This window comes from Pithys albifrons, chromosome 20 (genome assembly GCF_047495875.1).
Source record: "Pithys albifrons albifrons isolate INPA30051 chromosome 20, PitAlb_v1, whole genome shotgun sequence".
NCBI lineage: Eukaryota > Metazoa > Chordata > Aves > Passeriformes > Thamnophilidae > Pithys > Pithys albifrons.
In genome coordinates this window covers 7,305,364-7,331,832 of record NC_092477.1, presented here as the reverse complement: position 1 = coordinate 7,331,832, position 26,469 = coordinate 7,305,364, and the positions used below count along the sequence as shown (strand labels likewise).

Here is a 26,469-nt window from a genome sequence, read left to right as displayed (position 1 = left end):
ACAGGAAACCATTAAAGGGTGAGTCACTGCTCCAGCCTGAACTGGTTATGGCTGTGCTGACTCAGCAAAAGGGGGAAACACCAGGTGAAAAGAAGGCTCTGAGTCAGGGCAGCTGCAGCAAGGGGGGCTTGCCAAGGGGTGGGGGACAAGCGAGATGAGGGGGTGGCAGGTGATGTGGAACACAGAATAAGGGCAACAGGGAAGAGGAATTCCAGCAGCTGATTTCAGCACAGATAATGCAGTGTGCTAAAGATCAGCTTGTCTGTGCAGGGTGTAATTCTGACTTGATCAGAGAAAGCTACTAACTCTGATTTCTTTTGGCGTGGGGATTGAGCTGAGTTTCTGTGGATGTGGAAAAAACGTGACCCCAGAGCACATGCTGGATGGTTCAGCCTCCAGCACAAGGGCATGTGGTGTCTGGAAAGCACCTGCTGGTGGCATGGGTGTCCTGGCACTGATTTGAAGAGGTAAAGCTTTTTGTAGGAGTTACATAGGTGGCTGTGCAGTTGAGGAGGCACCTCTGCTGTAGGGAGAGGAGAGCACGAATTCCTGGGAGTTATGGCAGCAGAGTAATCACCTCTATGCCAGCTCAGCTTCCACAATGAGGGAAGATGAGATGGTTAAACTCCCTGAACTTACCTTTTCCCCCTTTGGCCCTGGTGGTCCAATTGGCCCCGGTGGTCCTGCATGTCCCTATGGAGAGCAAACAGCATATGAGGAGGCAGGAAAGAGCTGTTGGACTGAAAGTCTTCCCTGGTTCCCTGCCAGATCTCACAAACCCTGTGTGGGGCATCCCAGCTTCAGAGGGACACATGGATTGTGGCAGGGATGAACCAAATGCATGTGGAGAAGCCATGATGGTGAAAAATGGAGACCAGACAAAGAACTAAACTAAAGACCAGAAATAAACCATAGTTTAAGGAAGAAATCATAGTTTGAGAACAATTTACATTGTGCAGTGACAGTTTTGTTGAAGTTGAGAACAGATAAAAGCTGGAAGAGGAAAATAAAACCCTTACCTGGTAACCCTTTAAGCCTGGCTCCCCTTGAGCACCCATCCTTCCTGGAGCTCCCTGGAGAGGCAAGCACAAGGGACCATGAGAGCTGCCTGTGGTGTTATCCCATAAAAAGAGGATGCACTGGGCTATGCCAAGCAAAGCTCAGCATCAGGTGGAATGTGGCAACCCCTTTTCCTGGCCACCTGGGAGCTGTGTTGCAGCCACCTGGAGGGTTATTACTTGGCTTTAACCTCTTACACATGGAGAGGGAAGTCAGGAGTCCACTCTAAGCCTTTGTTAGCCTGCAGCAATAGGTTCCCCACCTCCCTCAGATTTGCTGCTAGAAATGGCTGCATTTGTGTGCTCTTCATCTGGCCTTCTGAACATTCTATAGCCAAACTAGTGCTGTGCTAGAAAGTCCACCAGCAAGACCACACCTGTGCATGATCTAATCCTAAACTGCTGGGAGGAAACTTCTCAGTGTGGGTTCTGGGGCCAAGAAGGGAGTTTTCTGCATTGTGATGGAGGCACTGCAAGAGCTGTTTATCACACCTTTAGCAGATTGAGCAAAAGGGTTTAAATCAGATCATCAGATTTAAGTGAATCACAAACTTTCTGTATAATCCCATTTAGTGTGGATGAAAGCACTTTCCACAAGACAGAGAAGTGTCCAGTCCAACAGACTGCTACTCAGATATTTCTTTGCTTCCCTGTGAAATAATCCATGGAGGCTTTGCCAAAGAATATTAAGTGAGGATATATGGTGAGGCCATAATTTTTAGTACAGGAAAACACTATCAGCAGAACCATCACTCCATCACTCATTTGCTACTGTTCTGAAACATCACCATGACTCCAGGTCCATAAATAACTCCTGCTTTCTCACTAAGTTGTACCAGAGTGGAAGAAGTTTTCTTACCAATCTGCAATGCATCTGGGTTACTTTTACTTACTGCTGCTGCCTCAGTGCACTTTTCTCATGTGCCTAAAGCAAATTACCTTTCTCCCCTCTCTGCCATGTTATTACTGTTCTCTCTGAAAGCCTCACCTTCAGTCCCCAGCTCAAATCCTTTCCCATGCTATATTTCTTCTTGCTCCAAGTGTTTTAGATAAGTAGATCAAGAGTGGGTGTAGAAACAGGGCAGAAGTCCAAGGCAGAATTCCTTATAATAACAGAGTTCGACTTGGAAGCAGCTCTTGCCATGACTGTGCAGTCTCAAAGGGAAAGATCTTAGCAAAAAATAGCTTATCAGCTCACTCAGCTCAGGAAAAATCCCCAATATTTCAGCTATTTCAGCCCATCTGGGGAGTTCTGAAGAACCTGCATGATGCAACGTGAGCTGGGCTCATGGGGCACCAACTCAACAACCTCTTTGGAGTCTCCCCTGCGCTGCTCAGAACGACTGTTAAGCTGTTTTGGCCAATTAAACCCATCTAACAGCATTTCCCTTTCTGTGCTCTGAAGCCTCTGCTGGGCTTTCTGCTTCAGTCAGGCCCCTGCCCACCATTGCCAGTCATGTTCTGCATGTTGTGTTCAACCATTTGCAGAGCTCTTCTCACCATAGGTCCCAGGGTACCTCGGGATCCTTTAGGGCCTTGGTTCCCCTTCGGCCCCTCCTTCCCTGGGGATCCAGTCTCTCCAAGCTGCCCCTGGTAGCCCTTGCTGCCCTGCAGAGCAAAGGCACTGACATTAGTGCAGGACAAAACCACTTCTATAGATAAATATGAAAGATAAGCAATGACAATCATCTGAGATCAACATCAGCTGGAGTTGTTCCTACCTTCTGGCCAGGTTTGCCCTTTTCCCCCTGTTTTCCTGGTCTCCCTTCTGGTCCCTAGGAGAGAAAAAGAAAAGCTGTTGGAATAGGCAAGCAAAGAAGTCCCATCCCAACCAGCCATTCTCAGGCCACTTCCCTGGTACACTCAACTCTGAGAACATCCTCACCTACTGTATCCTATTCCCATGGGAGACAATAAGGAGGCCATGAAGTCATGCAGTTAAGACCCCAATTCACAGCTACTACAGTTGGGGTATGGCTGAGTTTGGTTTTTTGCTGCTCCAACACATGGAGGATAAGGAAACCTCATTTCTTAAACCTAATTTCTTAAAAGTGTGTAGATCTCTGTGCTCAGGTGACTATGGGGCAACACAGCTGAAAAGTGATGCTTTTCATTTTCAAGTCACATGTTGAAGGAAGAAAGGTGGTGAAAAACTGCCATCTGATGTGTCTGTCTGTCTGTCTGTCCTCAAGGATGCACAAGGGGGAATCTCAGAAGTGCACCCACTGAACCGAAAATAGCTCCTACCCAGCCTCTGCTGCTGAATGCCAGCTGAAATGTGGAAAACACATTTACCCTGACCCCACAAAACATTTCCTCTAGTCTGCAGAGGAGCTGCCATCTGTGCCCTGCTGCTTTATGAAGCATCCTTCATCACTGGTGGCACTGAATGGGATATCCACACTTTTTATATGGCTTTAGGCCACTGTCAGTAGACCAATTGCCTCCACAGTAATTCCTATTTTTACCTTGTGAAAACAGGCAGTGTTTCATTCTCTATATCCACCTACCAAGCACAGCCTTCTGCTCACAGTGAAAACCTTCTCCCTCTATTTGTATTATTATTACTGCCACACACAGAAACCACAATATACTGATCAGGCATTTAGAAAGGGACTGGGATGCAAAACTCCAGGTGGGAGCCATGGCAGGCAGAGGCAGGAATGCTGGGCTGCTTTGAGAACCCAGTGTGGGTGCAGAACCTGCTGCCTCTCCTTTCACCCACACCACAGAAATTATCTGTGATAAGCAGCTAAATACAGCAGCCTCTCCATGGGAAGCCCATGGAGCTCCTTTTTTTTTTCCAGAGTTTGACCCTGTTGGCTGCAAGGCAGACAGAATATTTTGGATTTGACAGAAAGAAGCAAAAGTATCACTGAAGAAAATAACTCATGCTTTTTGGCAATTGTGACAAACTTTTCAACACCATCTCCACATCAGCACAAGATCTCTCCCCCTCCTCCCAGTTGGGAAGGTATAATTTTCACCATGCTTGATGTTGCATTCTCAGATGAATAAAAGCAACTTATAATATGAGGCATATCAGGGGGTTTTCACTCTGATCTGAAACATGGGCCTTAGAATTGCCTGCTCTGAACACAAAGGAGCAATTCAGACTTCTTATAGCCCTAAAGAATTATGCCAGTTCACCTCCCCAAAGGGAATAGCTCCATTATACCTAAGTCAGACATTTCAGGAGCCCACCCTGACAACAATATTAGACTTCACAAAGGACAGGTCCCTGCTGAGCCCTGTTCTGTGTCTCTTCCATACTTCTCAGGGTTTTTGTTTGCTTTTTTTTGCCACCACTTTTCAAGAGATCACTTTTGGAATTATTTTCTCACAGATGCTGAGCAGCCGCAACAGACAATGGGTGCCAAGGCTCCAACGGCACCCACACGATTTACACTCTTGACAGGAGTACAGAGAAATTCTCACTAATGAAAGGATCAGCCCAAGAAATGGCCATCCCCATCCCCATCCCCATCCAGGGCCCTCAGCATCCTCACTTATGGGGCTGAAGCTGCAGTAACTCCCACAGACTGTGCTCTGGAGCGGAGCTGTGGCACTCAGAGGCTTGAAAATTTGGAGAATGAGGAGTGGAATCAGTCACAAAACTTTACTGTCAAAACAAGATGTGAGTGAAGAAACACACAACTGGGGTTTCCAATTAGTTGCACAGTGTTTTTCCATCAGTCTCCCTGGACTGCGCTCTAAGAGCTTTTGGAAACATGGGCAGTAGAAGTTCCTTCTGAATGGGATAATGCCCATTTTAAGTTAAATCTGTTCCTGGCCTGGTGATGGCCAAGCCCTTGAAACAGACTTGCAGGTTATAATTCTGTTCCCAGAAATACAGACACCAGTGTGTTGATGAGACACATCCTTTATCATTGTGCAAGGCAGGTGGATCCATTCACAGGGAGGTCATGAGGATCCCACTGCTACTTAAGAAGAGTTTGAAGTGCAGCCTGTCTCCCTTCACCTGGATACATCTCCCATGGAAGTCCCATGACTGTAACTTGCTTCTACCCTGCACTGGGAAATGTCTTTGCATTTTGAGATGACAAGTTCAGTCCTTAAATCTTTCCCATCTGAGAAACAAAATTTCCACACTGTTCCTAAAATCTGCCAGTATTCATGCTGATGCTTGTACCTGCCATCATGGAGTAAAGATATAGGGCTGGAGTCATCTGTGAGAGGGTACAAACCAAAACACACCCCCAACTTTGATACTGCAAGTTCTGCTTTCAAAAATAAACTTGACTTGAAGAAGACTGTGCTATGTTCAAACAGCTTCTCAACTTTCTCTGGGTTCCTTCAGCTTGTCTTTCTCTGTTGGTGGAATCTGAACACAGAGATGGACTTTGATAAACTCCATGTACTGGTTTTCCCCTTATGACGCATCGCCCTCATGGAGCAGGGATGTTCATCTGCTCCAGAAGGCTCTCCTGGGTCCTCCAGCTGGGGTGTGGCTCCTTCTCCATCGCCGGAGAAGAAAACCTTGGCGGCATCTCCAGCTCCTGTCAGTGATAGTGGGACAAGCTGTCACTCACAGTGAGCCAAGGAGACCTTTCTCTGAGCCTCCCTTAACTCCTGTCTGCTGGTTAAAAGCTGTGCTGGTATAAATAAATGGGTCAAACCACACTGGTGACACCATGGGCAGAGACGTGGCTCAGATCTTGCAGCCTGAGTCACCTCCTTGAACGGCCTGGGCTCTGTCAGGGAGGGATATTTCCGTGCTCTCCCAGCACGCTTTCTAGGACTTTGGCCAGCCAGCTCTGCTGGTGAGTGGGAAGTCTACCATGTGTCTGATTTTCCTGGATGTGCTTTCTCCAACTGCGCAGGAATTCTGCCCAGATGAATTTAGAGGCAGTTCAACACTTGTCTGGGGTTCCCAGATATGTGATATCTCTACTTGTGATAATCCAGATGTGGTTGCTGTTGCAATCCCAGATGTTCCCAGGGCACATATGCAGGGGTTTGCAGTTCCCAGAAATCACTGCTCCACCACACATTACACAGGGAATAACAAGCCCAGCAACAACTTTGGTAGCCTTCAAAAAAAATCAGCTCCTTTTCCTCTCCATTCTTCTGACTTATCTGTTCAAGAATGGGGGAAAAAATCCCCACAAAAATAAAATTCAATGGGATTCTGTCTTTGTCCAGGGTCTTCAAAGTACATCAGGATTGTAGCACCTTTTGGTACCTCCTTCACTGCAATGTGAGGGTGTTAAGGCTCCTGGTGTTCCTCTTCTCTTTAGCAGAGATAGCAATGAGGGGCAGAAGATGTACAAAAGCCTACACATCACAATAATTAAATCCAACTTCTCTTTGCTGGACTCACATCAGTTGGGTTAGTGTGCCAAGGCATTGAACACTTGACGCTTTTATTCTTGGGGCTTGTACACAGTTTGCTCTATGCTTTGGGTCACTGGTTTGCTGAGAACACAAATCCTCTTTCCAAGCTCCTTCCGTGAGCAGAATTATTTTTAAATGGTGATTTCTCTTTATATGCTGCATTCTTGACTAGAGAAGCATATCAGTACCTCCAGATGATGATGGTATTTGTGACCAGAGACAGTGGTAAACAGTGGTTTTACAGAGTCATGTGCCTTCAGCTATGCCAAAATATCCAAGGGAAGCAAAAAAAAAAAAAAATCGTAGGCCTAGCATGTTTAAAATTTCATTGCCATCCTCACTATGGACCCAGATTCAAAAGTTTTTTTTTAATATGGCCTTAGATACTCCCCTAAGGGAAAGCTGGATGGTTTATTTTCCAATGCAAATCAGTTACTTTTTAAAGGAAAAAAGAGTCTTTCAGCTGCTGATGGCCTTGACAGCAAAGTCAGGTCTCCTGCACCACAGAGCAGTAACATTTACTGGGAGCAAATAGATGGGCAGCTCAGCTTTAAATTCTTAAGACATCAGCAGTTGAAATCTATGTTCCAACAACAACATCCAGAAAAACAAAATAAGGAAGTTGAAGGAACTGCAGAGAGATATGGCCCGGATGGAGGCAAACAACAAACAGGGATAAAATCCTGACCCAAACTTCCCCACACCCAGTGATGCTCTGCTACAGGCACTGGATCCAGGGAAGTGGTTACTGAGATGTGACTCACCATCCTGGTTTGACTCGGGGGAACTTGACATTCCAGAGGATAGATATGTTCCTGCTTTCCTTGTAGCCTTATGGCACAGCACAGGACAGAAGCTCTCAAGGGAGCAGAACTGATGGGAGAGCTTCCCAAAGCCTGTCTCAGACAAGTTCAGGATTCTCAAGACTGCTGTGGAGCAGGAGCACATTCTTTTTGGGGTGTCATTGAATGAAGGTCTGAGGTTATTCCTCTCTACCAAAAATGAGGCAGGAAAAAATAGAAGAACCAAAATACAGCTACTGAGTAAAGAAAAAACATGGCTATGGTGACAGGATAAAAAAAAGTGATAGTTTGAGACACTGGATGTAGAAAGGGCAGGAAAACTAAAGCAGCAACAAAGGTAGGAAGCATGAACCATAGGATGACCATGCCCATATTGTCCAGGCCCAGCCAGTGAGCTCATTTAAAGGGAAATGAAAAAGCCCCATATAATTTCCTACCGCTCAGCAATGTCTCCATATGAGAACCTCTACTTAATAAACTTTGATCGAGAGAAGCCTCCCCCCATGGAGGACAGTTCACAAGCACTCAGGAAATTAGTGGGATTATTTGGGCCGGGCATTTGAAGACATAAATGTTTGGGATTTATAAGAAACACATTTCATAATCACTCTGCCTAGCAGTAGTTTGGAAGGGGAGGGGACAGAGCAGCAGCTCCTGAATGAGTATGGGCAAAGAAGAAAGACTCAACTGTTCTCGAGAAGAAAGACTTGATTGTACTGTGAGGTTCAGAGGGTTTCACTGGGAAGTAATGGACTCTTGGCTTGCTTGTGGAAACCCGAGTGGGGAGTGCAGGTAGAGCTGGCTGGCTGCGTTCAGCGTAACAGCAAATTGGGGAAATCCTATAAAAAGATCTGAGAAGGAAAGACTACAGCCAGAGTCAGTTTGACTTTCTTTTCAGTTGAGCTCTTAGACTCAAAATGGGAATCCAGGCCCAAAGTCTTGTATCCCAAACTCTCTGCTTTACTGCAAATTCTTATCTGAATCCAGCTGTTGCTCTGAAATGTGCTGCTTTTGGTTTTATGGAGGAGGTCTACTTAACCTGTTTTTTTAAGCAGTCACAGTGTAAGGCAGCAAAGAGAATCATGTACAGAGAAGTGCTGTGTGCTCTGAGCTGCTCTGCTTTGGTCTGATAGCCCTGAACTGCCACTAATTTGTTGTTTCTGGGAAAACCCTTTTCCCCCTCCTCTCCCTACCTCTACTTCCTCATCTCTAAGGAAGCACAGTAGAAGAAATGCCACTAACAGGCTTGATGGATGAGTGGGAAGTGCAGAAAAAGTGCAAGGCCTCATTCCCACCGAGCTGTGAAGCTTTCACACATGATGACACCAAAATGCACCAAAAAATTAGCCAGTGTTGGAAGCTGACAATGGCAAAGAAAGGAATAGGGAGAGCATTTGGGCAGTACACTGCTGATTTACACTCTCCCAAACATGAAGGGTTAACGTCTTCCACTTGAAGGACACGGATGCCCTGGGGTTGTGGAAGAGGAGGGGAATGAAATCCTCTCTTGCAATAAGGAGGGGAATCTTGGAGTAACTGCCCAAAAAGTGCGTCTCCTTCGTCTGAGTCAGGAAAGAAACTGTGCCAAGTCAATGGGATTTATTTCAAATTCTGGCTCATTTTGACTCCTATTAACTCTAAACGAAGACCAGCTGGGATCAGCCTGCCTTCCCCAGCAGCAGAGCTTTGCTGTGAGGGCAAAATAGCCCCTTGGCTGATGGAGAGCAGCCTGGATTGCTGCAAACAGCAGTTCCCTGGGGGATTGGGAGAGCTCTGTGATTCCCTGAAGGTTCACAGGGCTCACAGGCAACCCTGGTCCACTCCAAAGGTTTCAACGGATTTGGTGGACTGAGTCAAAGACAGCAGAAGAGCAGAAAAGGGGGGGAACCCCCCCACCCCACAACAGAATCTCCCAAACAACCAAGTCCAGCATGTTCATCTCCATAAAATGGGATGTTTAGACTGCCAGAAAAGGCTGAGCCTGGGGCCATCAGTGATGCACTGATTATCAAAGAACAGGGAGAAGCTGATTGCAGATAAGGGCAGAGCTGCCCAGGGATGCCCATGTTGATTCTGGAAGGGGAAGGACAGAGACCTGGGACTGCAGCTCCACTGAGAGATATTGCCCTGACCCTTGGCCTTGTCCTCTTCAAAGCACGTTTGACTACATTCCTGAGAAACTTGATTCACCTTTGATTTTTGATGCAAGACAAATACCTGCTTATGGCATTGCTGGATATTGGTGAGCACCAGTAATGATACTCCAAGGCTGTAACACAAGGTCACACCATGGCCAAGTACAAGCACCTTCAGCTCTGGAAACTGGGCTCCATTATAGGATCTGGTCCCACTAATGTAAGGACAGGCTGTAGGGCAGGAGAAACATGGCCTGTTGTGTCCTCTTCTCCTGGTCCCTCTCTGCCACTGACTGACCTCCTGCATGACTGTGAGCAAGTTGGTTTAGTACTTTGTGCACCTATTCCTGGAGACGTTATTCAAGGGCAAGATTAGGAGTAACACTACTCCTTTGCTAAGATTAAGGGTGTGAGGAGCTCACTGTTACCACTGACATGCTGCAGGGCTCTCACAGCCCACCTCGAGTCCTGTGTTCTCCATTCCTTTTCCTGCTCAGTCAGAGGGTGACCCCACACCCTCCAGCTGAGAGAGTTCAAGAAACTTCTTTTAAGTAAGAGCTCCACAGACAGCCCATGGTCCAGGGCACAAAAAACAGCTTTTCCAGGAAACAACAGCTCAGCACATTATCAAAAAAAAAAAAAAAGGGCACAAATTCCTCCATGGAGAGCAGAGATTAAAACCAGCAGTGACTCCAGGATTGTCCTTCAGCAGCCTAAGTGTTTTCAGGGAGCCAAATGCCATGGAACTGATGTGGTGCTGCCAGCTGTCGCTGAGCTCATGTGTGCTGAGTGAATGGCTGGATTCAGTGACAGCAGAGCGAGGAGCTTTGTTGCAGAAAACCTTTGAATCATGTTTTCAGTGGCAGGAAACAGAAAAGAACAAAGAGCAAAAACCACTCTGGGACAAATTCTGCTGTAAGTGATGTTTGGACAACTTTGTACTCAAGCAATGTGTTGGGTGAGAAGGAGCTCCTGCTCTGCCCTGGCACTGCAAGGCCCAGACACCAGTTCCGTCTCAGCTGGGACCACAGTGTGCCATTGTTGGAGCAGTTCTGTTAGCTCAGAGCAGAAGGTCCATCCTGGCCACCAAGTCCTCCTTCTACTTTAGAACTGTGGCCTGTAGATGAGGGAGAGACAAGAACACGGTGGGAAGGATCCCTGGGACACCATCCAGTGCTGTGTGTGGGGTTGCTGCTGCTCTGGGGAGCGATGGGTCTGTGATCGCAGCGCTGGAGCCAAGAGCCACGAGTTCACTCCGTGCTCTGTACTGGGCTGGAGAGTGGCTTGATCCTTTTCAAAGCACTGTGAGTTCCCTCAAAAAGCCTTCTCAGATCTCCACCCCAATCCCAGCTCTGTCACTCTACCCTCTTGAAGAGCAAACAAAAGGACTTTGGATCTTGTTGCACCAGAGTAAAAGGATTTACAGCCCTCCGAGCTCTTTTGGGCTGATGGTGCACATCTGCAACACACAGCAGGGCCGGCACATGCAGCCAGACCTTCTCTGATGTAATTGTTTATGGCAATTTAGACCATTGGAGTGTCTGGCTCAAAGCTTTCCGGGTCCTGACGTGGCTGCCATGACACTGCAGATAGGATTTCAGGTTAAAAAGGAAGTGGAAAGAACTTGACTCCCAGTTTTGCTGAACAATGAGGGATTTTCTTGTTTCAGAGTATGTTGTATTTCAGTACTTCCAGGCTCTCCAATTGCTTTCCTGGAACTGTAAAACCCTTGCTATCAGATGTCTGCCATGTATGACAACCAGCACATTACGAAAACCACAGTGCAGAGCCACGGAGCGCAGCTGGAAACCCACCACCTCCCTCCTGCCAAGTGGCTTGGGCCTTCCTCAGCCACTGCTGGAGCCCTTGTCCTCCCAGGGAAGGACTGAAATGTCTTATTTTCCATTGGTAGGGAGGAGAAGCAGTGGAGAGGAGCACTTTTAGGGGTGAGGGGTTGCTCTCAGGGCCCACTTGCCTGTGACCAGATTGCTGGTTGCACATCAGTGACTTCAGCCTCTGGCTCTCACCATGCTCTGTTGCCATGAGCAGCACTGCCGGGCAGCCAGATACTTTGTGAATGCATGTCACTCTCCAGTGATGTTCTCTGGGCTCTGTGGCACTATTGTCCTCACAGCCTTATAGGTTAGCACATAAATTATCTTTATATTTTGGCCAACCACACCGTGACACTTGCGTTGCTGGTGGATGCCTTGCCAGGGTTCAACATGCTGCCATACTTTTCAATCTCTCCACATACTGAGGAGACATATCCTTGCCTTGCCTTGTCCACAGAGAAAGCCTGATCTCCAATGCAAAACTCAGCACTGTTGACCCTGGGGTCTGTGTCTCCAGCCAGTCTCTCTGAATGCAGATACCCAAACAGTCCCTGGTGCAAGGGGAAGGGATGTTTGTTGCTTAGAGGAGTCAACCAGAGGACAAACAGCCACGTTCAGAAGAGAATCAAGGCCAAGTGAAGACAACAAGTTAGGATTAGAAGAAGATGCAAACCACTGAAAAGATAAAATATGTGAGGCAGCAGCTCAGGAAAGGTGGACATCTCTGCTGTAAGTTTGGAAATCACAACTGAATCTTGCACTAGTGCTCTGCTGTCTCATGACCAGGGGGCAACTGGCCCATTCCTCCACGGAGCAGGAACTGGAACTGAAAGGAGCAGTGTGAACTTGGACAAAGTGACCAGAAGATAGAGGATACTCACTTATCTCAGCTCCAGCTGCCTCGAGCCCTGCCAGCCACAGCTGTGAGACTCATGGACCATCTCAGCTGCCAGGTTTGTTTGCTGAAATCCACTGGCTTTGAAACACGAACAAACTGCCCCTGGAGACTTGGCTGGGGCCCCTCTGCTGCTTTTTGTTGGAGATTCAAAACCACAGTGGAAACCGGTTTTCAGATATGTTAATATTGGAAATGGATGAGCGAAATTAAAGCTAACGACCTCTGAAAAACGTTTCCTGAGTGTAGAGGGAAGTTTGGTCGTGCTCAGGCATTGTATCAACATTGGGATGGCTTTCTGGAAAATGAAGCCTTGCCCAGCAAAGCCAGATGTGTCCCTGCTGATCCCATTGATTGCTGGGTGAATGTCTCTCTTCTGTATGACCCAGAAGGGCTGAACAGACTCTGGAGCTTCCTCCAGCTTTCAAAGGTGCTCCAGTACATCCCTTCATCTGCCATCTCCAGGGAGCTCTAGGATTGTGCAGGCCCAAGAACCACTGATCTCCTTCCAACCCTTGTGCTGGCCCTTTACCATGTGCAGTGTGAGCTGGTATGTGCCCAGCTCCTGCCTGTTCTGGGGCTGCACTGGCCCTCTGCTCCAGGCCACTATAGACAAAATGGGCTGAAAATGAAGCAGTGAAGTCAGACCATTTCAGAGCCATCAGGCACCTCATTTCCTACATCTGTCATGAGGAGACTTGATAGTGAAGTGTCACATTCCTGCAGACATAAGCAAAGATTAAGACTAAACATGTTCTTGGCAATAAGGATAAATCTTCAAGACATGGTTTCACTGCAGGGACTTGTGATGAAAAGGGTTTTTCCAGAGGCTGTTGCTGCCCACGGAGGGCAGGTCTCCAGGGGTCCCCTGTGGTGTAACAGGGCCAAGCCAAGGCATGGAAGAAACTTGTCTGTGTGTCCATGACTACAGATGGGCATCAGCTGCCTCAAGTTAACATGAATCTCTTCCAGAAGCAGAAGATGAGTTACACACTCCCAGACAGAGGTCAGTTTGTTGGCACAGGTAACCGTACAGATCCTTGTGTCTGTGACATTCCCACTAATGTGACAGAAGCATCAACATCTGCCCTGTCCCCTTTGTAGCTGAGCAGGATATCCCAGTACTGGAGCAGAGGCAAACATCTCAAACCCAGGAAAAAGTCACTGGTTCCAGGTAGAAAAGTGGTGAGGCACAGATGTAAGGACTCCTGGGTGTCATGCCAAGAGAGATCAAATAAAGATGTAATAGCTAAAGAAGACGAACCTTAGAACCATCTAAACTGAGTATTGGACAGCATAACACTATCACATCAGAAGGATTAAAACCATATGCAACACGTGTGATGTGTAATCACACAGTATCTGCAGCACACCCAAACCCAACATGCCTTCTTCCTGCAATCCAAGCACCTCCAAGACTCTCCCCAAGCAATTTCTGTGTCACTGTACAAATCCTGCACAGGAGTTTATCACCTTGACATTTGCCCTTGGGTGAACACCTTCATGCCTTTTTCACAAAGGCACAAAGATTTTTGTTATCTTTGTCCAGCAGCCTTAGAGCCTTCTGTGCATTGTGCAGTTTGTGGTGGTGTTGTGGCATGTCTTCCAGAGGATGGCTTGGCTGGATATTCCAGCTTCCATCCCTCGGCTGAAAAGGAGGAAGTTGCTGTTGTTATCTCCAATGGTTTGCATCTCTGCAAACCTTATCTTGGCAGAAATCTAAGGAAGATCCCACTATTATTTGTACTCTCCATGGAAAGGTAAAATAGAAGTCTCAAAAAGAAAAAATGGGAAGAGGAAAATTATTTGTTCTTCTGTCAGAGGACTTCCAGATTCAAATGACCTCAGTGAGCACAGGAACACCAGCCTGTGCATTAGGTAACAGAGTTTGGCAGGGGAGGCAGCACTATCTGGAGCCTATGCAGGACTGAAAGTCTGCTTGAGTTTAGGCATAAGGATATACAAAGAAGCATATTAAAATAGTAGATGGAAATATAGCACTCTGCAGTAAAAAAAACAAAAGGGAGTGATTATGAACAGGAATCTTGGCTCTATTGACTCTTTTTTTTTAAATAAACCAGAAAACAGCATCATGTTCCCAGGGACATGCTGGCAAACAGCAGGGGTGGAGTCTGAGAGAATCTATATTTTATACTTTATAACTTAATATGGCATTTGCATGATTTTAGTGTTTTTATTGGTTCTTAAAACATGCACAATATAAACACGTGAACCAGCCAGAAGTACAGCACATGGAGGGCGACTGTCCAGCTGTGCCAGTCTGCACCTGGGAGGGAGGTGAGGTTCTGGGGACCACCCTGTGGTGTGATCCCAATCCTGAAAGGGCTCCCTGTGGATACTGGGGGCTGTGGCCAAGGGTGGCCTTATTTGGGACAGGACTACAGGCTCATTCTGCACATTTATGGTGCTGCACCGCAGCTTTAAGCCAATGTTTCCACTTTGTAGTTGAGTCAGTGTTCAAATCCCAACCTCAGCCCAAAAATAACATAAATCCATCTCCTTTGCTACTTCCATCCCCTCACACCCTTCTCCTTGCCCTCTTTTTAGCCAGCCACAATGTCACCAACGTGCTTCACCACCGAGCATCCACCCAGTGCTCGGCGCTACCTGCCAGCCCTGCTGCCTCCCTCCCATCCCATGCACATACTCTGTGATAGCATTTGCAACAAGTGACATCTCAGGTGCTCCCCTGCCCTAAGCAGTGCCCTGGTTCATACACTCATCACTGCAGGGAACCCATGGATTGCCTCTGGGCTGGATTCGCAGACTCACTCGGACACCTGTGATGCCGGGATATCCAGGAGGTCCTTCTTTTCCCTTCAGTCCTTCATTGCCTTTTTCTCCTTTCTCTCCTTCCAGGCCTTGCTCTCCTTTGTCCCCCTGCGGAAGAGAGGAGAGTGGGAGGTTTTCATGCCCACACAGCACATGGGCCACTGTCCATTGCTCTTGCAAGGAAAAACCCACCACATAATTAATATTTCAGGAGTCTGAGAGGAAAAGAGCCTGCAAGCAAAAGGATGAATGAGGATGAGTCATAATACACTTGACATTTAAAAAAGGAGCAAACCCAGGTTTCTTTTCTTTAAAATCTCTTGGCTGAAGAAGGAACTCCCCCATAACACAGGGTAACCCGAACCCTGTTGCTTCTCCTGCAATAAGGCCTGAACCTCCCACGTGAATGAGGCAGACAGACAAGATCTGAAAGACTGCCTTGCCTCACTCAGAAGCCCTCTGCTTGGGACGCTGGAAGATTTTTAATAGGATGGGTTTGTCTGGAGTGGCTGCTTAGCTCTCACTGCCAAAGAGGAATCAGTCCAGGGCTCACTGTGGAAAACTGTCATTGTGCCCTGGGAAGGATTTCTGGTCTGTGCAATAGGTACCCTGCTGTCAAACCACTGTTCTTATAATTACAGAATATTAGAATCATTTAGGTTGGAAAAGACCTTTAAGATCAATGAGCCCAAGCATTAACCCAGCACTGTCAAGCCCACCATGTCCCCAGCTGCCACTTCCAAGGATAGAGACTGCACCACTTCCCGGGGGCAGCCTGTTCTGATGCTCAACTACTCTTTCTGTGAAAAAATTTTTCCTAATATCTAACTTAAAACTTCCTTGGTGAAAACAAGGAAATTTAGGAAAAGATCTGACAGATAATGAAATTTCAGTATGGAACAATGACAACCAACTGGAATGCAGACCAGAAATAAAATCACAGAAGTATAAAAAGTGAGTTTGGAGCTGTTTTTCTTTTATCAAGGTAAATAGAATATTGTCAATATTTTGTATTATTCAGTTCTACACTGAGATCAGCACCTGCACTTGTAGAGCCAACCAGCCTTTACTGAGTCATTTTCCTCTTGCACCTGTGTTGTGAGAGCTCAGTAACCTCTCATCTGGCTAAAGAGCAGAGACACAGCTGGTTAACTGTCCAGAGACACATTTGGGTTGGAAAGAGCTGGTTTGGTTCAAGAGCTCCTGGGGACAGTCAGGGAATACAGAAGCCTTGACTGTCCTTAAGGAAGAGTTTTTTGGTCCAATATTCAGAGATAAGCAGAAGTAGAGACACATGGCAAATAGCTTAACTAGAATGAAGCAATAAACTGCTTTGTTGTGGGATCGGCTGCTCCTTCTTTCCATGGAACAAAATTGTTGGCCTGTTTGGAAAGGCTGGCTGTGCAGGGACAGGAATCAGAGTCCTGTTCCAAAGGCAAGGTAGCAAACTCACAGCAGCTAAATGCAGAGTGAGCACCTGGGGCTCTGCCAAGGGGAAGGGGATCTGTCTTTTTTTACCCCCTAACATTGTTCTGGTCAGTGGTGTAGGGGAGAGTGATGGACAATTCTTGATTTCCCTTGCCAGGCCCAGGAATTCCTGATTAGTTGGAAATTTGATCTGTAAAGACTGAAATAAAACAGACAAATTGTTGAAAACCAGATTTTGAGGAACTTGACCTTTTTGGAGATCTGATCAGATGCCAAAAATGTGGGCAGAGGAGTGAAACAGGAGGAGTTTGTTACATGTCTTGGAGGAAAAAAGGTCCTTAGAGAGAGCAGGGCAGAAGACCAAATAACTCCTTTGGCTTCATCCTGGCCCTGGGAGTCACAAGGACCTGAGTGCCCAGAGATGGGTGTGAGAGCTGAAAGTCCATGAGAGTGAGGTTTACCTTGAGCCCGTCCGGCCCGGGCAGCCCATTGTCCCCTTCCAGCCCAGGTTCTCCCTGCAGACAGAAGGAAGCTCCATAAGGCTGTGGCTGAACATGCTTTTCCCTGTGTTTTCTGCAGCTGACTCACAGCAGAAGCCTGGCTGCAGCAATGGGAGCCCAACCCTGCACTCCAGCATGTTTCCTATCCCATACCCTAATGCTGAACAAGCTCTTCCTCTTAACCAAGAGCAGGAATTCAGCCTCTTGCTTTATTATGAGCCACAGTTTCTCCTCCATGGACCTGCTGTTGGCCTGTGGGAAGACCTCCTTTCCTGTGTGAAAAGGGGCTCAGTCTGTATTCATGTAACTTGGGGCTTCCCCATCCTGCTCCAACAACTGACCTCAGTCCTGAGAAGGGACACAGTCCCTGGAAGCCTCAATCCACGCATTCATCCCACCCCAGCTCCCTCCCACATGTGCACAGTGTAGCCAGTGTTTCCCTGTTAATGCCTCCTTCTGCTGCAGCAGCCCCTGTCCTGTGTGGATGCAGCCCCTGGCACACAGGAGGGGTCTGTTCCCACAGCTGTTCCCACACTGCCCCTTTCACACGCCAGGGTGTCACAGCGTTATGTGGCACCCGACAGGCTCACCAAGGCCAGGGAACTGGGGCTGACAGACTCTGTGGGGAAGGGGTTCCCACCCCCTGCAGAAGGAACAGGGGCCATGAGGGTTATGGTGTGCCCAGAGCTGGGTCTGCCTGCCCAGGCTGTGGGTGAGCAGGGACAGAGCCTCTGGGGAACTGTTAAGGCACAGAAGCCCCACGAGAAGGTGGCCATACTCACTCTTTGGCCAATGAGACCTTGCTCTCCAGGGACTCCCATCTGGCCAGGATCACCCTAAAGAGAAGGAAACTCAGACATGGAGGCAAGGTGTTTGCTGACGGCAAGTGCACATGGAGCATGTCCTATTGCAAGCTTCATTTTGACTTTTTCTTTCTCTCTCCCACACAAACCCCTTCAGTTTTCAAGGAGGTCTAAAGGCCCAGCATAGGGAGAGCACATCTTGCAGGCTCTGTTGCAAAAATGCTTGACAGGACGGGGTCAAGGAGTGGTGTGTGCTGCCTGTCTGGGTATTATGGTCCTTCACAGACAAGCAGCAGCACTGGGTGCAACATGGTGTGGTGGCAGACACAACCAGAGCAAGGGAGAACAACCCCAACAGCTCCTTGAACCTCAGCCTCAGGAGGAAAAATCTGAATCTTTGATGGCATCAAAAGGAGTGAACTGGAGGTGTTGGAGCTGGCAAACAAATGGACTTGGTGACAGGCTGCTTGATTGCAGTGTAGCACTGGGGGCACAATGGCCATGGGGCAGCCCCCTGCGGTCTGTGCCCGTCTAAGCCACACGCTCTGCAAGGAAGAGAGCTCGGGGCATCAGAGGAGAAAGGTTTGAGATATCCACACACCTCATCCCAGAGCAAACTGGTCTGCAAGTGATGACTGCCCAGACCAGTCTTGGTCCTGCTCCTTCCAGCTTGGAAGCTCCAGAAGAAGCAGGACAGGACTTTCACTCCCCGACTTCTCAGCAAGGACCTGTTGCACTGGCAGTGGGTAAAGGGGTGTCTGTGCAAATCATCGCGTTCTGCTCCTGAGCAGGAGATGAAACACTCGTGCAGTATCAGGATACCAAAGGCACGGTAGCTCCAGTGAAGTGTCAGAAGATTTGCCAAGGAAAACATGGCAAAGGATGGGGCTTTGGGTGGGAGTGAAGAGCAGCACAGAGGAAACTGCATTTAATCCCCACACAGAGTCTGTTCAAAAGCTCTGCTCACAGGATGAACCTTCAAACCAAGGGGGTTAGGATAAAATAAAAACTCCTCTGAGCTGCTCAACACAGGGATTTTATTCAAACAAAGAGATAGCTTTTATAGATCTTTCCATATGGACAAGAAGGTGCATTCATAGTCTGGAGTGGGGCACCCTTCCCCTGTAACCATCAGAAGAGTTCATTCCCCACAGAGCTGAGGCTTGGAAACTGTGGCAGGACCCTGTCTGAGGGTATTTTTAAGTTCTGGACCTTCCTAAGACACTTCTGGTTTCAAATTAGAAGCTGCCTGAATCTCTGGGTCTCAAGGACTCCCCTCTCCCCTCAGATTCTGGATCTGCAGAGGGTTGAGCTTCACTTTCAAGGCTCTTCACATTTTTGAGGCACAAGGTCCTTAGGATGGTGCTTCTCCCCAGCACTGATGGCCTTCCCCTCAGGATGGGGCTCAGGAATTTGTAACCAAAGGCTAAAGTTAACAGGATTTTAATTTTTAAACTTTGTCTTTTGTTGAATGCATTGGCTGCTTGGGCTGCTGGAGGGTAAACCTGCATTGTCACTCAGTCCTGCAGGAACACAAGTTGCTATTATCTCCCCAGTCTGACAGAGAAATTGCACTAATGGTTTTTCTTACCTTCATGCCAGGTTCACCTGCAAGGCCAGGTTGTCCTATTGAGCCAGGTGGTCCCTGGGAAAAAAAAAAGCAGCAAGATAATGAAAAAAGCCATTGTAACTAAGTAGAAAGCAAGATCAAAGACATAATTCCTTTAGCAGAGCCCTCCTGGGACAGCTGAGCCCTGGTTGGAAGGCAATTACCTCCCTGGAGCTGGCTCAGGGTATGCAGCATCAAAGAGGTCCAGTACCCCTCGTGCCTGGTTTCTGGGAGGGCTCTGATCAACTCTCACACCTCCCCTCCTCTCAGCCTCCTCTGCCAAGCACCTTTCTCTACCTCCTTCCAACCCCTCTGCTTTCTAAGGCAAGTAACCACACTGGAACGAGCTGGGAAAGAGGGGAAAAGGTCCAGAATTAGGCTTGAAAGCCCTTTACAAGGGGCCAGCAAGCTGGCTGTTAAGAGTGGCTAACAAAAATGCTTTGCTGTACTCTTGCTCCCTACTTCCCAGCAGCCCCACGTCTCCATTACCACCAGTATAAGCACATTCTCTGTGCCACTGGTCTTGCTTTGGGTGAGAGTTAAGCTGCCCTGCTCTCCACAGCTTTAGGCTGAGGCTTTGCCCCCCATTCCTGGAGAGGCTGGGGCATGACAGTGCTGGCAGCTAAAGGGAGACAAGAACAGCAGGGTTACACTGGATCCTCCAGGACAAATTTTGGCCAGGTTAGCCTTGATATCCATCACCCGCTGTCTCTGGATGTACTGGGCCAGAAAACATCGAATACTAACAGCTGGGGTCAGACCAGAAATCAGGCTGGATTAGCTCAGAGAAAGTATCTCGTTCCTCTGAGAGGGGCTTGGCATCCCTCAGAGAGCCAAAAACGAGTGCCTGACCTGGGAAATGATGGGAAAGAAGATAGAAAGATGGGACAATGACCTTGTAAACTGTACTCCCTCAGTGTCCAGCAGCATGTGCAGCCCCATGACAGCAGGGTCATGGATATTCGCTATGTTTAGTACTGAGATCTGTTGGGAGCTTTAATCTTTGTACATTTTCTCCTACCTCTGGGAAGTGTGGGGAATGAGAGCCTGTAAAACAAGCCCAAAGATGGGACAGTAAAGCTTCTCTTTAAAGGATTTGAGTGGTTTATTTACTTATGATATTTGCATTCCAGACAACAATCTCCCTTCTCTTTACAGTTGGGAATAAAGGAAAAAAGAGCACACAGTCAAGGGAGCTGCCCAGGGAATAAAGCCAGTTTCTGGCTTGCTGATGGATTCAAGCAGAGGAGGGAGCAGGGTGTGTGTTGGGTTTGTGAACAAATGGTCAAGTCACGCAATGAGAAAATTCAAGCTTCAATGAAAGCAAAAATCCTGCTTTGGTTTCTCCAGAGGTGCCAGTGCAGAGAATGGCTCCTGGAAGAGTCACAGATTTGAATGAAGCTCTGTACTTTCTTGGTTGGCAACATGCAGAGTGGCTGGGTAGCAGCTTTCCAGCTCCCCAGTGTGGTTTACCACGCTGAGAGCTCGCTCCATCCAGTCTAGCAGCCATGAGAATGGAAACTTTCATGACTCACACACTTTGCACAGACTGCATTAAAAGCCACCTTTGCTGCTGTTTTCACGACCAAGTGAAACATCATGTCTGTGTTACAGCACGGGACCTGTGGAAAGGAGCTGCCCAAGAGGAACTAGTACACCTGGCATAAAGAGCCTAGAGTGTGATACTTCAAGGGGAGTAAAATCAAGCCAAAACTGCAGAAGAGTTAGAAGGAAACCATGGAGGCATCTCCTGCACTCCATCAGGGCACTGTCTGGCAGCTGCTGCCTGGTTATGGTGTGTTTGTGCCTCTGCTTCATGGCAACGACAGCCCAACAGCACTGTCAGCAGCAAAGGAGTCTTGGAGCTTCCTCCACTGTGCTGTGGCTGCCATGGCAATCTGGGCAGGCTGGCAAGCCTGTGTCATGTCAACAACAGCATCAGGGAGTGGGAAAGACCAGTGCTCAGCTTGAATTGTTATTGTACTTGGTACCTGACTCTGCACCCTGGTGCAAAAAGGTGGTCCCTGGTGTGGTCACCCCTAAGATGTTTCTCTTGTTGTGAAGATGGGTCGGCACATTTACCAGCTGGGTGTCTGTGGCCTCTGATTAAAGTGAGGCTCGAATTTCTGACTTCCACTGTTCACTTGGAAAGCTGACTTTCAGACTTCAGGGAAATCATTCCTGCCCGTTCCACACCTCCGGGTCTGGGAGGATGTGCCCCTGCACATTTATTCCTTCCTCAGTCCTGCCACTCTTGATGTTAGGGGAAAACTAACAGGAGCAAAGATCAGACATACCTTATGCCCAATTTCTCCCAAAGGCCCGGGTGGCCCCTGTGGTCCTTGTGGACCCTGAAAAACAGACACACAAGACTTTTTCATACAACTGTTTTCATTTCTGAAGGGCCATCACTTCCATGGTCTGTACAATAAAACACAAGCTCCCTCCCACACCTCAGAAGAGCTGTACATGGTGCAAGAGCTGGCCAGTGAGATGGAGAGGAAAGCAGTGGGTGTGCTGAGGCATCTTAACAGACAAAGAGCTCAGAAGACCCTTCATCTTTCTGGCCCCCATCTAAAATAACTGCAGTTGTCAACCTGAAAGTGCCTAGTTTACCCTCTCCCTCCACAGTTCAGGGGAGTCTCCACAGACACAGTCTTTCTTCCTGCTTTGGTGGTCCTGTTGGCCTCACTTAGAATCTGTCTCTTCCCTTGTTTCCCCCCAGTGCTACCCTCAAAGCTGTAGGCTCAGTTCTAGCACTATCAGCCTTTACTTTTTGTCCCCCTTCCACTCAGCCTACCAGGCCATTCCAGCTCCTCCTGTTACATCAGACTCTGCCCCAGCCCCAATCTTGCCCTTCTTTTTTCCCTTCCAAAATCCACTCCAGTCTGTATCCTGCACTCTTCATGATTGATCCATGGCACCCTGTTGCTTTCCTGGGGCTGACCTTGTCTTTTCTTATAGCTTCTGGGACTCTGGCCAAGTCCTTCACATCTCTGACCATGATGGAGTTGGCAAGGATAAAGAAGCTGAGAACAGGGTAAGTGGTGGGGAAGACACAGAGAAGGAAATGTGGTGCCTGTGTATGTGCTGGGAAAGAGAGATGAAGAGAAAGTGATATGACACTTGCCGGGTCGCCTGGAGCTCCTTTCGCTCCTGGAGGTCCAGAAGGTCCTTGGATACCCTAGAAAAATTAAAACCACCAGGGTCAGCTCCAACCCCACAGAATCCTTCATGCCTCGGGGCAGTAACATGCACCTCCTAAATGCTCCCATAAATGGAGGGAAGAAGTTGTCCCTGTGAGACAGAGTCCAAATTCTCCCTCCTGGACCAGGACTCAAACCTTCCAGACCTGAGTGAAACTGAGGTTATGGAAGGAAGCACAAAGGATGGACACTTACTGGGAAGCCGCGTGCTCCAGTTTCCCCAGTCTCGCCCATCTTCCCCTGTGAACACACAATTACAGCAATCAGCAGGTGGGAAAGTGCTGACCCTCCTGTGGCACTTTGGCCAGGAGAAGTTGCCTTTCTGTGGGCACTGGAAAGGTGGGGGTGCCCCTGGACTGGACTGACACCACGCCAGGCTTGGCAGGCTCTGGCTCTCACACAGGACATACCTGCAACCCATCCGGCCCTGGCCTGCCTGGCTCCCCTGGTCGGCCCTGAAAAGCAGGAGCACAAACTGTTGGTGATGCTCTTCTGCCCCAGCCCATCTGCTCTTGCACATTTTGCATCAAACATCCCCTCCAGTTCCCTGCAGCTCTTGAGAGGACAAATGCCCAGCATCCTGCCTCAAGGAACAGCCCAACCAGCAGGGAGTGTGGGCAAGGGCCCTGATGCCAACATTGGATAGAGTGGTTGCAAGACAGGCTCATCCTTGCTGCTTGCTCCTCATGGAGCAATTGAACATCCTCTGTTCCTGGAGGAGGATGTGACCTTGATCCTGCCCAGAGCATTTCACAACACAGCTAAGAGAAGCCTTGGCACTCACCTTGACACCTCGTGACCCCGGCTCTCCTACTGGTCCATCAGGCCCTCTGGCACCCTGGAGAAAGGTAAAAGAGAGGCAAAAATAAGAACACTGAAGCTATGTCTCAGTGGAAAATCCAGCTGTCACTCTAGCTTTGGCCACCAGGACAGTCCATGAGATCAGTCCTGGCTAAGTCAACCTATACCTGCTTGGGTTGAGCACAGCAGTTCAGAGTCCAGGACTCAAAAGATTCTTTCTGTGTTTTTTGCTTCATTTCTCCCTGTTACCAGCACGCAGAACTTTTTATTCATGTTGAACCAACTACCAACCACAAATCAAAGCCAGAGGAGAAAAGCAGGTCAGGAGCAGCCTTATTTTCAGACAACAGTTACATGACAACAGTTTTGCAAGGCACTGAGACTTGTAGTTCCAGCCTTATGGATAGCAAACCTCTCCCTTCCTAGAAACCCTGCTTTTCCAACTGCCTCTGCCGTTCACCCTTGGCATACCACACCATCTCATTGCCACAATCAGGGCAATAAATCTAAAACATATAGAGGCACACAAGCCCCCACCACACAGTACCTTCACATTGTCCTGGGCCTCAGATTCCTCATAAAGAGCAGGGTATATCTGGTGGCAGCTGAACTCCAAGCCTTCAGCTACGGCTACTTGCTATTTAAAGATTTGGCTGCTGTTAAGGACCAGGCAGGTGCTCATGCATATGCAGGTGGGGAGGAGCTCAGCCAGCCGTGCCTGCTTCTGCAGGTCTGGTCCCATGTCTGGCATCTCCTCCTGGATGTGAGTGTGTGTACAGCTAAAGCATCATTGAGAAAGGGATGTCCTTCTTCTCCCATAAAGTTCTAAGTGAGGAGAGCCCTGGGAAGAGGGGAAGGCTGTCATCATAGAATTAATGGCTTGGGTTGGAAGTGGCCTTAAAGACCATCTAGCTTTCAGACTTATTTCAGGAGTGTGGAATACACAGCCCTCTGCACCATTTGATGCCCAGAAACCAGTGTGTCACACTGACAGGGAATAAAGAGTCACAGTGAGAGAAAATAAAGCAGTTAAAAAGCACATATTAAGAGACTATTTAATGGACATCACGTCAATAATCAGGTCATGATCTCACTTAGGACTCTTAGGCACTACTGCAATAGAAATAATAAATAAAAACAGAGAGTGATGCTCGAATGTAGTGGTAAGAGGAATTCTGAGAGCTGGCCAACACAGAAAGAGAGAAAACAGGAGCCAATATGCTTAATCTGGATGCAAACCCAGTGCCAAAAGTAATAAGAGGGCTAGGGAGCCAATGAGTTAGAAAAGCAACTCCAAGATGACAGGCAAAGGGAGAGACTCACAAAGAAAGGCACTGTACAGCAGAAATGTATAGGAACCTCAGCCAAATTATTACAGCAGACAAATACTGTCAATATAAAATAATGCAAAAACTTCTACTGCACTTGGCAAAGCCCTGTGCTGCTGAGAAGAGCTGAGATTAAATAACCAAGAGCCTGTATTGCACTGCCAGTAAGGCACAGCTCTAAAGAATGCTCAGCCTGGTCTTCAGGACAGATGGACAGAGAAGGACTGTGCCCCAGGATGGGAACCCCAGAACCAAAAGGGGGCATTTCACAGGTTGGGGCTTTGCTGCACCATCATGTCCACTCTCATCAGTCCAACACCCCAAGTGCTGTCGTTTATACTGACCCCCAGAGCAGAGAGCAGTAAGACCAAAAGTTTTGTTAATCCATGCCCCTATAAACCTCAAAACACAATGACATAAACCAGGAGGTCATTTAAAAGCAGGACTACTAATAGCTCAAGTCAGACAGCCCTGTAAATTGGGGTAATGGGAAAGCAGGGCTTGGAGGCATCGTGGGGACTGTCTGGGGTGACTGGGACACCCAGCAAATACACAGACCTGCCCACAGAAACGGAAGGTGTCAGCATGGTTATGATGCTGGTGCTCTAGGAGAGTACCCTGCTACCCAACTGCTCATCCTCCCTGGAAAACAAACGGTTCCCCTTCTCTTTGAGCAGTCACTCGGATATTTTGTGCAATTACATCTTTACTATTCAAGATAATGTGATGACCTGCTTGTGAAGCAGGGGAAGGTTGTGCAGAGGGGAAAGATTCCATAGCTCAGGTTTGGAGGAGAGAGCAAGTGGGACATGGAAATGACAGTGATGACCCAGGCTGGAGGCTTCCCTTGCAGGACAGACCCTGTTGGGAAGGCAATTGGCATTTCTTTGGCCCCTCCAGACCCATCTGGGTGGCTGGCTGGGGAAGTGTTTACAGTATCCTCGTCTCTTCCAGCAGAGCCCTGTCACCAGCATGGCAGGATCTGCCACAGCAAACTCACTTCACAGCAGTCACCTGCCTAATCCCATAACAACACGTCTCATCAGCATTTGACCTAAGGAAGGAGAAAGTGACCCTGTATTTGCAGATGCATGTGACAAACTTCATCTTCTCCAGCCTCCCAGGCTGAACCTTGGGATAGAGGCTTCCCCTAATGCACCCTCACAGGAAAGGCTACATTTAGTGAATTAGTTAAATCTTCAAAACTCTCTTTTACTGGCGGCATTGGTCAGAGATAAGCAAGTGAGTGAGTGAGGTCCTGGCAGCTCTCCAGGGAGCATCCCAATGCCAAATGCCTCAAGTCACAGCATGGTGCCTTCCCACCGCAGACCTGGCAGCTTGGCCTTGCAGGCAGGGCTGAGCACAGCCCCCTGGGCTCCCCCTGTGCCCTCAGTGCCCCTTAGTCAGTGGGTGCACAGGTCAGGACAGTATTTCCCTGAGATGTGCAGCTCTATCAGCAACCCCAGACTAAACAAGGAGCTACAACGTTGGTCAGATGTGAGCAGTGTCAGCTCACAAATGCAGGGGAACTCAGCTCCAGGCTTTGCAACTCAGGTTTATTGCTAGTCCAGGTGATATATTCCAATAGGGATATATCCTGGTGCCAGAGTAGACAAGGTGCCTGCAGAACTAAATACTCAACAAGGTGTTTCTGCAGAGCAGGGCTGCATTTCCCCTGTTCAAACAGCTACTCAGAGCTCCAAGAGAGACAGTGACCAGTCTCTGAACTGCAGCATGAAGGAGCAGTCAGTAGTTCCTTTCCAGAAATCCAAAGCTTCTTCCTTACCCCTTTATCCAAATATTGACATTTCACTGTCATAATCTGGCCAAACGAAAAGCCAACAGATGCCTTGAGTGAAGCCAAAGGGACACTTTGCTGGCCATGGATCTGGAGCAAACCTTTCGTCAAACACTTCC

General features: G+C 48.2%; 1 protein-coding gene across 1 annotated transcript in view; it reads right to left on the bottom strand.

Annotated features, from left to right (window-relative positions):
* COL27A1 (collagen type XXVII alpha 1 chain) overlaps window positions 1–26,469 on the bottom strand; it is a 145,956-nt gene that overhangs the window by 19,757 nt on the left and 99,730 nt on the right. Inside the window, exons 30-42 of the mRNA XM_071574400.1 lie at window positions 23,208–23,261; window positions 22,834–22,878; window positions 22,619–22,663; window positions 22,348–22,401; window positions 21,515–21,568; window positions 19,200–19,253; window positions 17,588–17,641; window positions 16,767–16,820; window positions 14,878–14,985; window positions 2,780–2,833; window positions 2,559–2,666; window positions 1,020–1,073; window positions 640–693 (exon numbers count right to left, since the gene is read on the bottom strand). Coding sequence (XP_071430501.1) covers window positions 640–693; window positions 1,020–1,073; window positions 2,559–2,666; window positions 2,780–2,833; window positions 14,878–14,985; window positions 16,767–16,820; window positions 17,588–17,641; window positions 19,200–19,253; window positions 21,515–21,568; window positions 22,348–22,401; window positions 22,619–22,663; window positions 22,834–22,878; window positions 23,208–23,261 — 792 coding nt within the window. The remainder of the gene's footprint in view (window positions 1–639; window positions 694–1,019; window positions 1,074–2,558; window positions 2,667–2,779; window positions 2,834–14,877; window positions 14,986–16,766; window positions 16,821–17,587; window positions 17,642–19,199; window positions 19,254–21,514; window positions 21,569–22,347; window positions 22,402–22,618; window positions 22,664–22,833; window positions 22,879–23,207; window positions 23,262–26,469) is intronic.